Source organism: Silene latifolia, chromosome 3 (genome assembly GCF_048544455.1).
Source record: "Silene latifolia isolate original U9 population chromosome 3, ASM4854445v1, whole genome shotgun sequence".
NCBI classification, from domain to species: domain Eukaryota; kingdom Viridiplantae; phylum Streptophyta; class Magnoliopsida; order Caryophyllales; family Caryophyllaceae; genus Silene; species Silene latifolia.
The window spans coordinates 33,916,069-33,932,721 of NC_133528.1; the positions used below are offsets into that span (position 1 = coordinate 33,916,069).

The following is a 16,653-nucleotide window of genomic DNA, read 5'->3' on the forward strand; positions in this document are numbered from 1 at the left end:
TGTTGGTGGCGGATATGTGTACTGGGAAGCCGTGATAGAAGAATGGAAAGGAATGGTGTTTAGTGAGCGCAGGTCGATGGATGCCGTAATAATGTATTGGTTGTGTTTGGGAATTCGGATTACTAGGAGATGAGCCTAGTGTGTAATTCTTTGGGAAGTAATGGGATGAAGTGAATCTTGATTTCTGAAGATGTTCTAGGAAGATGTAATTAATTAAGGAGAAACCATTGAGTGGGTGGACCTATTGGTGGTGAATGTGAGGCAGTAGCACGATCAGAGAGATTGTTGACAAGAAATGAATGAGAAGGTATTGATATAGACTAATGGAATTTGATTTTTGGGAAGTAATGAGAAGGTAACGGAATGATTAAAGAGCTAGGTAGAAGGATTAATGAGTTGAGTGAATTATGGGTGTTGGCAAGTGCAATGGGACAAGAAGGATGAGAGGGAGTAGAGTGAATGTTCACGAGGGTTAGGGGACATGAAGATAAGGGATCATAGAGGTGTGGAGTACTATAGTGAGGATGTGAGTTGAAGGTTATGTATGATACCAAGGTGACATTATAGTCATGAGTTTTGAGGAACTAAAGGGATGGGCATTTGGTAGAGTAATTGCATAGTGTGAGACTTTAGTTGTAAGTGAAGGGAGTAGGATGATCAAGGATAGAGTTAGCATGTATACTGAGGTAATTTTGTTAATGGATTTGATGTTCGTTATTTGGGATGGTAACCGAGGATAGGAAAGAAACTGTTATATTTGGACGTGATTATGAGAGAGTAGTGATACGGAAGATGGTGCTGTTGTGGTGTTGTCACTAGGGGTTAAGGACGATGGTGGTTAAAGATGATGTTAAATAGGGAAGTTAGCCGTTCTAAAGGGGTTGATTTTGTAGAGGCTGGATTAGTATGTATGGGTGCGAGAGAGTATAAGATGTGGATATAGGAGACATTTGCTAGTAGTTGAGTATTAATAATATGGTTACATCGGTCATGAAGTTGTAATTATGTGGATGGGAGAAGGTGTTATGAAGGGCTTATGAGTTTAACTTGGTGTTAGCGATATACCTTACCAAAGGGTAACTTACGTGATCAGGATTGGCTAGTTAGATTTGATTATGGGTCTATGACGTGTGTAAGTAATTATGTGAGGTTCTGACCTCATGAGTAGTGGTATGGTACGATATTCATAAAGTTGTTATCTGGTTATTCCATGTAACATGCTGCGTTATTGGATGAGTCGTGAGATGATCGTTGTGTCGGGACACTGTTTATTAGTAATGTGGTTGTTGTGTTCAGGGTTGCTATCCGGGCACGGTACTATGTGTTACGATGCATGTACTTTCGTGCCGCGCTGCGTCTGTTTGTGGCGGTGTTGCGATGTCGTCATCGGTTGCGGTGGAGTAGGCGAAATACGGGTGAGACGAACTTCTGAAAGTATATGTCAGCCTAGTATGGGCATATAGATTGTTATTCTATTTACTACTGTTTCCTATGTTTTTTGGCTTGTGGGTGAGAGTAGAGGATAATATGGAAGAGAGTTGCATATGTGGTCGTTATTGTCATAGTTCCAGTGATATCTTGTTGGTGAAACATAGTTGTCGGAGATTGTTGGAGTACTTTTGATTTTATGTTAGATGAGGCATTTTTTGACATAGTGGTGGCAAGTAATTGGGGGAGCATGTGTAAATTAAGGTCGAAGCTGCAGGTGGTTCATAATCTCTATCAGGGCAGTAAGTATGGAGTGTTGGGAATTAGTGTAATGTTTAGTTGTGGACGAGTTTGGCGGTAGAAAAAGGGAAATTTAAGGACCTAGTGAGTGCGTAACAATTTATGGATCGTGGGTGATGTTGTGGGGATAGGTGCGTGAATAGGGAAGAATGTGGTTGTGCGGTAATGTGGAAGATTTGAAGTAGTGGTTATGCTGAGGATTTTGTGGTATATGTTAGGTGGTGTGCGGAGTGATTAGAGGTATGAAACTGTTAGAGGAACATAGCCTTGGATATAGGATTTGTTGTCGGTGTTGAGGTTTAGTTGGAATCGGTGACATGACATGGTGATAATGGGAAGAAATAGCTAAGGATATAGTACTAATTGGGTTACGAGGACGTAACCTTTATCTTAAGAGTGGTAGGATGCGACAGAGAAAGTTTGATGGTTATGCATGTTGCAGTGTCTTTGGAGGTTATGCATGTTGCGGTGTATTTGGAAGTTTTGAGTCTTGGTGTAGAATAAGGATGGACTTGTGGTTAATATTATTAAAGGTAAATATTATGCTTGTAGTAGTATGTATTTTATATGTATGGTTATGGACTAAGGTCGTAGGTAAGTATGGTTGTGATCATGTTGAAGGTTTTGGTGGTGATGTTTATGAGTGTGATTAAACTTCGAGGACGAAGTCCATTTTAAGAGTGGTAGAATGTAACATCTCACTTTGTGGATTGTGTTGGTATTGGATTTGCTAGTGAGCGTTATGGAAGTAAGACAAAGTTGGCGGCGCTAGTGTTGTTAGTATTCAATAATACTATGGAGTTAGGAGGGCTATTCTATGGTTGATGCTATGTTGCGAACCGTGTTGTTGAGGTAGGCGTTGTTAGGTGAGTTAGTGTGAAGGTTGGAGGATGAGAGTTGAGTGGCATTGGTTGGTGGAGTGGTATATAAGCATGAAATGTAGGTATGGGTGTGAACTTCGAGGACGAAGTTAGTTTTAAGGAGGGAAAACTGTGATACTACGGTTTTCTGCTCCTAGCTTACTCGGTCGAGTAGTCCATACTCGGCCGAGTAAGTTGCCGAGTGCTTTTACACATGCTAATGTTTTGAGTGCACTCAGACGAGTTGTGAGGAACTCGGTCGAGTAGGTCGTACTCGGCCGAGTACCCTAGGTACTCGACCGAGTACCCGGTCTGACGGGTTAGATTTCCGCGGTTTTGATTATGGTGATTAGAGATTATAAATTACGTGTTATCAGTTTATAAACCATTTTTAGAAAACCTAAACGACGTTTACCACTTCTCTAATCACCCTAATCATTACTAAGGCTAGTTGATCGATCGTGAGTCTAAATCCCGTCTTTTCGTACCGGTTTGGTTGGTAAGTCTCTAGTGCTTTGTAAGTCAGTTATGGTTGTCTTTTAGCATTTGTTCTAAAAGATTAGCATGAGGTAAAGGCTGATTAGTATGGTTTGTGATATAGTATCGTTATTTATGCTTTGCTAGGTGACGAGTTCGTAGAAGAACAATTCTAGCATCCTTGTTGTTGTAGATTTCAGATTTGCAAATAAGGTAGGGTTTCCCTACTCAGTTGGTTGTGTAATTAATTTGAGATTGTTGTGATTGATTTATTGATTAATACGCTGCGTTGATTGATATTGTTTGAGTAATATTGTGATTGGTATTGTTGTGATGGGACTATGTTCGGGAGATGGTTCCAACCCCATGTTTGCCTCTTGTGGCTCCCGTCACAAGGAGGATGTGCCCATTAATGACCTAGGTGCACTTGTTGCAATGAGCGGGGCTTAGGTGGGGACGGCCGCGGTCCCCCACTGGCCGCGAGGGTTACCTGTTTCGATGGGTAATTTGGCAGGACTTGGTAGTCGGTTACTGGTTACTAATGGAGTTTGGAGATTGGTATTGCAATTGGATTGGTTTGTATTGATTGTGTTTGTGAATTCTTATCTTGGTTACACAGTTGACTAACCCCATTATTGTTTTCAAAACTGTGGTAATCCATTCGGGGATGGTGAGCAGTTGATTGAGCAGGTATGGTTGTGGATAGCTTGCGGGTTTGGATGGGTCAAGTCATCACAGATTGCTTAGCTAGCTTCCACTGACATTCATACATTAGTACCTTTTGGTTGTTTTGGTTGTAAACAGTTCTGGCTAAACTTTGAGTTGTACTTGTTAAACAGTTGTTATTTTTTAATAAACATTCTTGGATGGTCTATTTGATATATACTTTACCTCGGCCAACCGAGATGGTAGCACCTTGATATGCTAGGGTGGTCTTGGTAAGACACCTTGGCATATGGGGATGTTACATTTCCCGCTGCGGCCGTCATGGAGTTCAAGGAATCATCGCCTCGCTAGAGCGCTACAAGGAGAATTTTCGAGAGGGAGGTGTACCGACTTCAGTCCTTGCTTCGTTAGCTGGGAAATAGTGTGCCTTCAGGGCACCCGACTGTGAATCAGGCCAAGGCTTTCCTGTCTTGCAGCAACGCTGTTGTGAAGTTGGTTTGAAAGCATAGGATCAAACTGAAGGGTCTTCTGAGGTTCCGAATTAGGCGTGACCCTCCAGCCCATCCCTCCTCATTCGGATTGGACATGGGTCGGGATCTTTGAGGTATGCTTCTTCTCGGACATTATATCGGCATATCACAGGGGCCTCTAATAGGGGTATCTAGTCCCTAGCCTCCTTTGGTAAATAAGCTCGAACACCGTTGTCTGGCTACCTCTTGTAAACCTTGTTACGCCCTTGCTGCTTGTAACCATTCATTTTTTTTTTGCGTTGACTAGTTTCATTGTCTGTAGTTGTGGTTTCTTCTTGTTTTCTGGGCAGTTTGAAGTGCTTTAAATTTGAACTTAGCCTCTTTTTACCATTCTTGTATACGTGTCGCCCTCTTATTCCTCTTATTCGGTATAGTAGGGGGAGGGGGGGTGGTGAAATGCATTTAATCTCCTTTCAGCCTTTTCTATAAATAGGCCTTTGCTTTGTTTAAGGTTTTGCACAATTTATCTCGCACTTGATCAACGAAAATGGGTGAAAAAACACAACTTCTTCTACTCCTTTATTTCTCTCGCCACAGGCCTCCTCGATCGACCTTTGTTTTTGGGTTGATCGGGGGATCCTACTTTACAAAGAAAGTTCTTCTCTTAGAAAATATAATCAGCTGTCGTGCCTTTTATAGTGTTCTATTATTCATTTACTTTTTCCATAACTCATGCGATTCCGAACGGAAATTCTTCGTAACATTCGGCCCCTATATTGGCCGTGTAGTCGGATGATCTACCACCTAGTTGCATGTTCTTCCTTGAGAGATGCAGGCTAGTGGTCGGACTGCGTCTACCATTATGTCGATACCGATGAATCTTGATGGGAGACGTCCATGGGACGGTTTAATTCCATCTGCCAAATTCCATGTAGGGTTGAGAACGGCGCGCCTCTAGCCGGCACTGGACCAACTTTGTATTAGTTGGCAAGTTGGCTCTTATCGGACGACCTGCTTTCTAGCGGGGAGCGGGTATCTCTTTGGCCTCCACTTCCCCACCTAAGTCGTCTCGATGTTTATACCCTTGATGGCTGTTCCTTGGGTGTCGGCGTCTTATGTTAAGTCAGTCCATCCCTCTTCCACGGTTCCATGGTACCCGTCAAAGGTTTCTGAATCGGCTAGCGTAGGCGCCTTTTCCCCCGGCACGTTCTTCCCCGGTTGGTGTTGTTCATTAGGCGCGCTTTAACCCGTGAGCCTGGAACAAGCAGGTCGAGCCGCTTGTGATAGGGCAACCTTTTTGTCCAGAGCTGAGTTAATCTGCCGACGTGGCTTCGTTTTTCTAAAGTCGTCCCTCTTGCATTCGGGGTTGGCTAGGTTGTTGTGGCTCTTACCATGTCTGGTGTCCGATCGTGCACCGTATTTTGTCACTTTGAAGATCCATAGTTCGAAGCTTCCTGCCAGCGCCTTAACTTTTCTTTCGCTTTTATGCTTTGTTACTGGCGACGGTTGTAACTTTTTAAGATCTAGATTTGCATTAACAAGATAACCATTTTGTCACCTTATCCTGTTTTCTTTATTCTATTTTAGATTTTGTGGGACCTTGTCTAATCATTCGAACAATTTCTTTTTGTGTCATCTCCTTATTACTACTCGGGGTAGTTGGAGGAACAACATTTATTGTTTTGCCATTAATGGAATGTTATGCTCCTTGCTTTAAATAGCAAGCTTTGTAAGTTTCTCATGACGCTCCTTTCCTTATTTGCCTATTTCTCTTCCTTCTTAACTATGCCTCATTTTTTCCTCGGGTTTTTACTAAGGTTTCGGAAGAATAGGGTTGAGGCCGCCCTGCCCCTGCGGGAGATGCGTCGGCGTGCTCGGATCTGTCTTTTGGCTATGCTGTATTAGTTTGTTATCTTCTACGTGGGCAAGCCGAGGGCTGAGGCAGCTAAACGTGCGAGGGCCCAACTTCCTCTTCCATCGTCTCCTGACCCAGCTTGTCTTTGGGGGGGGGTGACTCTCCGGTTCCTTAGGTGGACTTTTCGTCCTCGCAAGATTTCATTTATAGGAAATCTCCTGATTACCGTTTGGATGGCTCATTTGGTGGGTCTCCCTTGGGTTACCTGCCCTTGGTCCTCTCAGATTAGTTTCCTTGTATTTTTCTTTTGAATTGTGTAAATACTTTACCGGTGCCTGACCTCTTTGAATGTAATTGTTCTTGGTGTAATGTTGATGGCGCATTTTGAATGAGAACGGTCTGAACTTGGCTTTCGCCGTTTTGAATTCCTGTTTTTATATCTTGCTTCCTTCTCTTATACGTGTTGCAAATGTTATTTGAAACTATTCGCTCCTTTGGCATGGTTATCTTCCAAATTGGCGTAATCGTTTGGCTTCTCCCTCATTTGGATGATCGATTAGTGACTTTTTGCATATGGACATCCTTGACCCTCCACGTGTCGTTTTATTCGCAAGTCTTTGGGGTTTCCTCCGCCTATATTTTGCCTCCCTCTCCCATCATTTTCACACTTTTTATAACCTCTTCGATTAATTAGGGCATCGCAATCTGCGAGTATGACCTCGTCCGGTCACTTGATCCGGCCACCTTTTCCCGTTAGCGTTTCTAGGTTACTTTCCTCTTCCTTTTACTCCACTTTCATATATGAACAGTAGAGATACCGGTGAGGCGAGTATATGCGGCTTTGGTGGGGATGGCTACTCTGGCGCGTTTGGCTCTATGGGTGAAGCTCATACGGGTCATCCGACCTATCGTCCTCACCATCCCAAAAAGTATGCCGGTTTCCGACATCGTGATGGGGGTTCAGCGTCCGACATCTAGGATTCGGATAACGAACTTTTAAATATCGTGCCGATAAGTTCGGCGGGACCCTCTCGTATTGGGAGTCTACTAGTAGTGACGTCGGTGTGGCGGGTTTTAGATAAGGTAAAATATGTTATTCCTCCGCACCTATCCGGATAAGACCTTTGTGTGTTGGGTTCAACTTAAGCCCGTTTGGGAGTTGGTTTATAGTCATTTACATATCCCGACCGAATACCATAAGGAGTTTCCTGTCCTTACTGATACAGTATATGAACTGCCTCAGGGCTGTATTACGATGTACTTGCATCATTTGGAACTTGGTCTCCGATTTCCTCCGAATCCCTTCATCTAGGAGTTCTTCTTTAGGGCGAATATGACTCTTTTTCCAGTGACTCCCCCCCCCCCCCCCCTTTAAGTTGGTGGCCTTCGAGTGACGTTGTCACTTTGCTGGGTTTAGGCTCTCGCTTGAGGTTTTCAAGAAGTGTGTGTCTTTGAAGAAGGCAACGCATGCTTCGACTAACTACTGGTATACCCTCGTCAAGGAGCTTAACTACATCAGGGTTTGCCTCCCTCTCGACAGCCTGAAGGGCTGGAAAATGAAGTTCTTCTATATGAGGTGCCCCTAGGAGTGGAGGCTTCCTAATAAATTTCCGAATATGTTCGGCTGGAGACGGATTATAAGAGATATGGTTATTTATCCTTCTGTCGAGCCGCCCTTGTGACACGCCCACTTGCCAAAAAGCCTTATCAAGACCTTTCTTAGTAAATAAGAGCGTCACCATCTCGGTTGTCCGAGGTAAGGTATATCAAATTGGCAATTAAAGAACAATTACAGCTTTAATATTATAACCTTGTTAAACTGTTACAAGTCCAACCCAAACATCTAACTACAACGAAAAGTACAACAAACCAAAAAGAACTATCCGAACTAAGTGATCCCTACGGCGACTCGCTCCCTCCATGAAAACCAGCTAAACTTCCAGCTATCAACACACCTGATAAGGCTATCTGCTCACCATTTGCCGGCAATATCAAATGGATCATGGCTGACACACAACAGGAAGAAACACAAGACACACACACACAGATGGTCAGTCAACTGTACAATTAATAATAAGCTCACAATAAAAGGCCAACCCAATACAATTAAATCCTGTAACAAGCACCAACCTCCAACTCAAAGAACTAGTGTCCAAACCGCAGCCGGACACGACTACACACCACACTGAGTAGTCCTGCCAGATTACCCATCGCAACAGGTAACCCACCCGAGCTAGTAGTAGACAGCGGCCATGCCACCTAAATCCCCGCTCATCACAACGAGTGAACCCATATCATTAATGTGCACATCCCCCTTGTGACGGGAGCCACAATGATCGAATATGGGGGTAAAGACCATCTCCCGACAATGGCTTCACAATCAATACAAGCAATACCAAGTTTTCAGAAAAAAATACAAGCAATACCAACAATACCACAATATTACTTATGACAACTAAAATCACAAAACCATCCTACTAACTCATAATCAACCATATAGAAGAACTGAGTAGGGAAACCCTACCTTTAGTTATTCTCACGTAAGCACCAATCATCACACACACACACACACACACACACGAATTGCCGCCATCGACGCCTACAGACAACCATATTACCCTATTACGACCAACTATAATCACAACCAAAACCGTAGGTGGTGACGACGTTTTACCTGACTCGATTGACTAATGATGGGGTCACGTCCCAACTCATACATGCCGCCCCTATGATGGTCTTCTAGGTGGAGAATTCAAAGGTGATAAGGTGGGGAGAGGAAAAGAGAGAGAGAGGAGTTCTGGTTTTAGGTTTTAGAAAGAAATGAAAATGATTTAAGTCGCAACCTCCACGTAACTTTATAACACGTTGGCGCTAGGCCACTCAGTCGAGTATTGAACATACTCGACCGAGCATACTGCACTCGGTTGAGTGTCACATACACAGACACTCGGCCGAGTGGCCCTTAATAGGTCGAGTCCATTGTCTCAAGAACAATCTAACTCCTTCTCTATCGCTCCACTAAAGGTCCTACGAGGTCAAGGTCAGTCAACGGGTTCGTAAAAGGACGGGTATTACAACCCTTTCCGTCGAAGAGCAGACCATGCTCTCCCTATTCGATCTTTTATGCCGGGTAGGATTCCCGGCCTGTCGTTCAGGAATGGAAGGGCTTGGAGTCGGCCCCTTCTTGATTATTTGCCTTATGCCTTGTCATATCCTGTCTTTCTGGCCATCTTTCTTTTGTATTGCATAGCCTTGTAGCATGGATTTCAAGGCTTCCAAGATGTGGTTGATAAGACTGACGCCCGATCGTAATATCATCTTTCACATACTTTTTAATGATCCAAATTTCAATAAGCCTGGTCTTGACAGGATGGTAAGGCTCACGGGTCTCGATAAGCAGGCACCCTAGAAAATGGTTACTCATAATTCATGCCAGGCTCGTAGGAGTCATTCCTAGACTCTCCGTACACCTCAAGTTTCGGTTCTTGATTTGAGACTTCGTCCTCTTCTAGTGATATTTTGGAGAAAATCTCTTCGCTGGGCTACATAGATGTATCTTTTATTTTAAATAATTATAAAAATAAATATAGGGTATTCGAAGGGTGCCTAAGCAGGCGAGGATGGTCATCTATATAAATATTAAATTCACCCTATCCATATTATCCACATATTTGTTTTTTCAAAGAAATCATTTTTTATATCACACGTATTAAATATTGGGTGGATATTAAGAATTTAGTTCCTACCTTAGGCCTTAGGTTAGTTAGGTAAGTTGGAATCACACACGTATTTGAAATAGAAGAATTCACTCTATTAAAGTTGGTTTAGAACTCACCTTTAGATTTAAAATCTAACTATCTCGTCCAAAAATGTTACAACCTCTATATTTCTTTTTTTCTTCCTACTTTTCAATTTTTCCTCACATAAATGAAAAAGTGGAAAGAAATTAAAATACGAAAGGAGTACTTCAAAAGTTAAAGAGTAGGTCTCCTGAGAGACGGTCTCTTAATAAGCTTTATTGAGATACCATTGTACAATTTTAAGAAAAAATGGTACTAAAGGTAATAAAATAGGTACAAATCATGATTAATAATAAAATTGGTACATTTATTATGTAAATAGGTACGAAATTACTATGTCATGATCAATAATAAAAAGGGTACGAAATACAAATAAAAGGGTACGAAATACAAATAAAAGGGTACGAAATATTGGTCTCTCAATAACTTAGTGAGAGACCGTCTCTCCCAAGTTTTAGTGAAAGTTAAATATATGGCTTCTTTTGAGAATATGCTTCCAAAATATTGGTCATAACATTACTCATATGGCCTACTATACGCTCATTGCGCCCCAATCATTATTTTTTTTAGCTTTGATTTAAATACCTTTTACAAACAATTAAAAAGAAAAATAAATGATTAGACTGAAAGGAGTAATGATCTTATTCCATGCAAGTTAGATTGCTTTTTATCTTTTAATCAATTTTATAAAATTTGGATTCCATAAAAAAATTTCTCTTCCTAATATGATAAAATACTTACACCTTTCACATTTTTAGAAGCATATTTATGATAGGTATTATGAGAGATGATCTTAAAATAAATTTAGGATGAAGAAGCCATTTTAAAATTCTAATTTAAAATGATAATAGAAGTACTAAACATGTATTAATCACGCTCAAAGATAAAATGAATAAGATTATTACAAAAATATTTAAGAACTTAAAGGGCAGCGAAAAATACATAAAAAAGAATATAAAATGGTCTCTCAAGATGATCTATCTCAAGATTTTTTTTTTGTGAATTGTCTAACATGTTTAAAAATATTTACGTGAAACTTATTACGAAAATTAGGATCAAATGAGAGTTTATTCCCGACGAATTGATCACCGTTTAATTGAGCTCCTTTCTTATTGAAGAAAGGGAAAACAATTTTTAGTGAAATTAGTTTTTTTTTTTTTCTGGAAATTTCACGTGGTACCCTTGAACTTTAGCATTTTACATGTGGTACCCAACTTTTTAAGTTTATATATATATGATACCCTTCATGTTTGATTTTCATGCACAACATGCCCTTTTTGTCGCTAGAAAAAAATTCAATTGCACATAACTCCGAGACCGGAATTCAGAATCGGCCAATTTTTTTCCTAAAATGATTATCTCGTCATAATGTATGATTTGAGAAAAAAAATTGTCGGCTGATATTTATGGGATTTTTTTAAACGGAAATCTCAAATCAGCCATATTTTCAATGTTAAACTTCCGAATGTCAATTTTCGTTTTATCAATTTATAGATCTCGAAGAGATAATCAATTTGAAAAAAAAAAAAAATTAGTCAATTCCGATTTTTGGTTTATTATTTATGCATAATTGAAAATTTTAAGAATGATAAAAAGGGCGTGTTGTGCTTGAAAATCAAATCACAAGGATATTATGTGCACAAACTTAAAAAGTTGGGTATCACGTACAAAATAGCAAAATTCGAGGGTACATCGTGAATTTTCCGTTTTTTTTTTATAAATGTTATCGCACAAATTTGTACACGAATTTGAAATTCTTGTAAACAAATTGAAAAGTAGATTGTACTCCCTACGTCCTAGTCTCTGTTTAACTTTGGTATTGGCACAAAGACAAAGAAAAGAGAAAATGATCAATTATTAGATGACAAGTGGATCAAATGGAGTGTATACGATCAAATTGTCATCAAATGCATTCCCAAAATAGAAATTAAACAATTAATTGAGACACTCCGAAGTGGAATAGGTAAACAAATGACCGGGACGGAGGCAATATAAGATACAGGTATGTAATTTCTCAATTATGAATGAAAATAGAACAAAATAAATTTTTGATTTGACAAAACGACAAAAGCATATCCTCCTCCTCTAGTAGATGATATTTTTCTTAAAATAAATTATCAATATCTTGTGCATTAACAAATTTCCTTTTCAAGAAAAAGAGGATAACGTGAGGGTTTTTGTCCATAATTGTACACTTTTATCAACCTATATAAAGATAGCCATATAGTTCAGTAAAAGCCACAAACTCACAACATCATTTGATAAACAACAGTTTAAAGAAAAGAGCAATTTAATCATCATTGTAAGTGGGATATTTAAGTACTTTTAATCATGTTAGTAATCATTGCAAGTAACAAATCTTTCTTGCATTAATATTTTTTATTAGTATGATGCATGATTATATTAGTGTTGTAAATTATAATCTTTATTTTCATGCTTTTGCAATTGAGATGGAGACTTGCATATTAATTAAGTTCTCTTGCATACTAATTATTGTTCGAGATGAGAGGTTAACCAAATACATGAAACCACGTTTTTAGTACCCCTTTTATGCCATTTTTGTGATACGTTTATTGTTGATCAAGAGTCATATTGAGTGTTTTATTCGTTTTTTTTATTATGAGCGTGTAGTGTTTTGTTGTTGTCTATGATCACTTTTATTGGTGAATCATATTACATCATTCGTAACCGTGTTATATTACTTCTGATACCCATTTTACTTAAAGTTATAAGTAATATCTTAACAAAGTCATTGATGGACTACTTATTAGGAAACTTTTTCAACCAAATATAAATGACAACTGTAAATATTTTTGCGATATGATATCTTTATTAAATAGCTTATCTTGAGTACGATATAAATAAATTATATTACTCCTAAAGAAGAATTTGTTTTAGAATATAATTAAACTGTATACCTAAAATTGTGTTGAAAAATTTCTATCAACTGGTCCTACACATAAGCAACATGGTTAGTTTAATAAGGTGTCTATTTTACTATATATTTAAAAATTGATGTAGAAGTGATAGAAACTTTTGTGTGGCATTAACACAACTTGATTCCGTAGAAGTAGCTAACTCTATTTTCAACAAATCGTAGCAGTAAATTTTAATCTTGGCTCTAACAATTGTGTTTCCTCTAAAGATGGCATTGCAAAACGAACAAGAGTGGGCTGAAGCACAAAAGATAACTGTAAGCGTTGATCTTGTCGAGACTGCTAAAAAGCTTTTGAAATTTGTAGCCGTCGTTGACCGTAATCGCTTCTTATATGAAGGTCATGCTTTAGAACGGGTTATTTACAGGTGAACTACATGCATATGTGTATATATATAGACAAGCATGCGATATTAGAGTTCACATTTGTTTTTACTCGATCGTATTCCTATTATAGCATTATATTAGCATCGGTTTATGGGTGTTTCTTTCTTTCCTTAAATCATATTTCAACTGAATTTGAGTTTATATCACGATAAATCTACTGTGTTATTGTTAGTTGCCAATCCTTTGACAGCAAGATGTTGCATCTTTAATTTCAGGTATAATGCTTTATGGATTCCTTTACTTGCCAAACATTTGAAGAACCCTCTTGTTGAAGGCTCTTTGGTTGTTCCTCTTGATTGTGAATGGATATGGCACTGCCACAGGCTAAATCCGGTATGAATATGGACTAATGATTTTGTTTTTACATTCATTTCAGATAAAGGGTTTATTTCTTGTGAATCCATATGTTTTTACATTTATGACATGTTTTGATAAAATAGATACGATACAAAATCGATTGTGAGAAGTTGTTTGGAAGAATCCTTGGCAATCATAACATCATATCATCTGTGGAAGCCCCATCAACAGCCGCAACTAAGGGGATATGGAATAAACTTTACCCCGAAGAGCCTTATGAGCTTGACTTGAGTACACCCTTTGTGGAGGATACATTGCAAAAAAAGTCCTTAACCGAAAAGTTTACCAGTTATGATCTGGTTTCCGCTGTTAAAAGACAAGCCTCTTTTGCTTTTCAGGTAATGAAAATTCTTGAGTTTGATTAACATATGAGTTTTTTTAATTAAATCATAAGCATATGCTAGATTTAGTAGGTTGTTACTATGCTACGAAAAAAACCAGAATATGAAACGGGTCAAAATTAACCTAGTCTACTATGTAGTTGAAATGACTATTAATTGAAAATAGCCCAAAAATGATGAAAACAAAAATCCTAAATGGGTTACAATTAAGTTTTTCTACCCAAAACATTTTGAAAAAACAAGCCCGTGATAAACATTACTTGAACTTTTTTTTTTGAAAGACTGTTAAGAAACATTGAGTTAATTCACAATGTTTTAATAGTTAAACCAAGAATGGTATCTTACACACTTGAATTGACCCATAAGTGCTTAAGAAAAATTGGTCTGATCATTGCGGACTCGTATTTTAGTTATCCGACAATAAGATAATCTCAAATGTAAACTCCTCGACTTGGTACCTAAGACATAATATCGAACCCGAAAAAACCCGACTCAGAAGTCGTACTTGACCCAAGTGACTTGTTTGCAAGAAGATCCATAAATCATATAGTTGTTTTCTTTGACAGGTATGCAGACCACACATGATGGATGAGCTATTTCTTAGAGAAGCAGCGGCTAGATATAAAGGATTTCTTCATCTCATTAGAATAAACAGGAAAATGAGCTTAGAGCAATTGTGCGTCCCTACTTATGATGTCGATTTGATGTGGCACACACACCAACTGTATCCAGAAGCTTACTCTAAAGACATGGGTAAATTAGTAGGAAGTATAGTACACCATGATGACACTGTTTCCGATAGAACAAAAGGGGGGAAACTAGATAAAGGACAATTTGAAACTACAAGGCAATGGGAAGATACATTTGGGTTCAGCTATTGGAAGGCTGGTGCTACGCACAGGGGAAATGACCCTAGTCCTGTCACACAAATACCATACAAAGTCAATGCCGAGCTCAATGATTTCAATACATTCGAAAAGTGTGGCCAGCAAATTCACATTCCAGCTTTGAAAACGGTGGAGGTAGTTTGATATTCTGACAATATGTTATTTCTATATTTCCTTTATTTAACTTATGGTGCCTTACTATCCCTTATTTAATCCAAAATAGTTACTTTTTTTAATATAGGAGTAATAATAAAAGGTAAAATTTTTATGACATTGCTAACAATAATAAAAAAGTAAAAGTTTATGACATCCATGACAAAATGCAAGGGTATTGTGGGCAACAATTAATAACTAAATTTAAAGATAGTCTTTAGAGAGGTAAGATAACATAAAAAAGGTGTAGAGAGTACATGTACATATATCTTGTAAAACTAACTTGATTTACATCGACCGTACTCAAACCTTTGATGAGCTACTAAGAGCAAAAGCTCGGAAAAGAACTGGTCTAAATATTGGTTGACCCATATTTAAAATAAGTCGATAAACAACGCACATGAGACGGCCATATTTTTAATTATCCAACTCGAATAAACCATCCAAAATTTTAATAGTATACTTGTGTTTTCCATATAATTTGTTGTCTTATTATTACTACTACTACTATTATTAGTATTATTACTAGTCTTACTACTACTACTACTACTACTACTACTACTACTATTATTATTATTATTATTATAGACTAAATGATGAGTTATGTAAGATCTTTGAGATTTCAGTTATCATTTTATGTTGCGAAAGGTTAGATAAGTCATTCGTTCCACGTGCTTCTATGATTTTTACGTCATGTGAATCTTTAAAATTGTAGTTCATGTATGTTGTACTATAATATAGTAAGTCGTGGTTTTTATTCAACAGGTTCTTTTGGAGTTCGTAGATATCAAAAACTTACCTGAAGAGTATAAAGAAAATCTCGTTGTTGCATTTAGCAAGAAAAACCCTGATAAGTTTCTTAACTCCAAGAGATCGTTAGGCATATCATCCATTTATAAAGATAAACAAGTTTCTCTTTTTCAATGTGAACCAAAGGGGGAGTTCCTCTTCGAACTCATGTGTCATTCACCTTCGAATGAAACAAAGACAAAATTAATTAAGGTCCTTGGTTCTTGCTCTCTTTCTTTAGAAGAAATGTTGTTAACTCAATCTCGACTTGCGACAAATAAATGGCTCTTGGTTGATCTTGTATCTAGCATCGAAATTAGTAAACCAGTATCTCTCCAAGTTTCCATTTCATTTACTCCTCCAGCTCCGGCGCCTCAATTATTTCAGTTGGAACGTGCTGGGGTCCAGGCCCATGTAATGGATTATGATGGAAAAAAAGTGTTCAGTCTTCAAACAAGGTTAACTTGAGCTTTCTTTGTTGATGATATTTTTGAAGGAAGACTATACATTAACTAAGATATACAAATTTTAATAATTTGCTTGTCCAACAAGTATTTCGAAAAATATATGAACTATTTATCATTCTTCAACGCGATTGTGGTTCAGGAATATAGCACATGATGCACCAAACTGCACCTCTCCTTTCGGGAAAGAAGTGTATTGTGTCACAAACTCAGGCGAAAAGCACACCCTGGTGGAATTTAATGGAAATTATTGGTTTATAAAGGGTACCCATGGATCCTTCAAGCTTCAATTTAATTATGAAAATGACGAGTCTCTCTTCGAGCTAGTTGGTGATAAGATGGTAATTTATTTTGTTACTTTGTTTGCTCTTTAGCGTATGATACATGACAAATCATGCTCAAATATTAACCTGACGTTCTTCAATAAATTTCGTTGGTTCTTAGAATTAGACTAGGTAAAATGGTCATTTGGGGTCGGGTAATT

At 38.4% G+C, this 16,653-nt stretch overlaps 1 protein-coding gene across 2 annotated transcripts in view; it reads left to right on the plus strand.

The window, feature by feature from the left end:
* The first annotated feature begins 13,001 nt into the window (after positions 1-13,001).
* Positions 13,002-16,653, plus strand: part of LOC141646036 (glycine-rich domain-containing protein 1-like) — a 112,496-nt gene continuing 108,844 nt past the window's right edge. For both annotated transcript variants that reach the window (XM_074454134.1, XM_074454133.1), the window contains exons 1-6: positions 13,002-13,159; positions 13,394-13,511; positions 13,619-13,873; positions 14,443-14,898; positions 15,682-16,163; positions 16,312-16,510. In XM_074454134.1, the coding sequence (XP_074310235.1) occupies positions 13,002-13,159; positions 13,394-13,511; positions 13,619-13,873; positions 14,443-14,898; positions 15,682-16,163; positions 16,312-16,510 (1,668 nt within the window). The remainder of the gene's footprint in view (positions 13,160-13,393; positions 13,512-13,618; positions 13,874-14,442; positions 14,899-15,681; positions 16,164-16,311; positions 16,511-16,653) is intronic.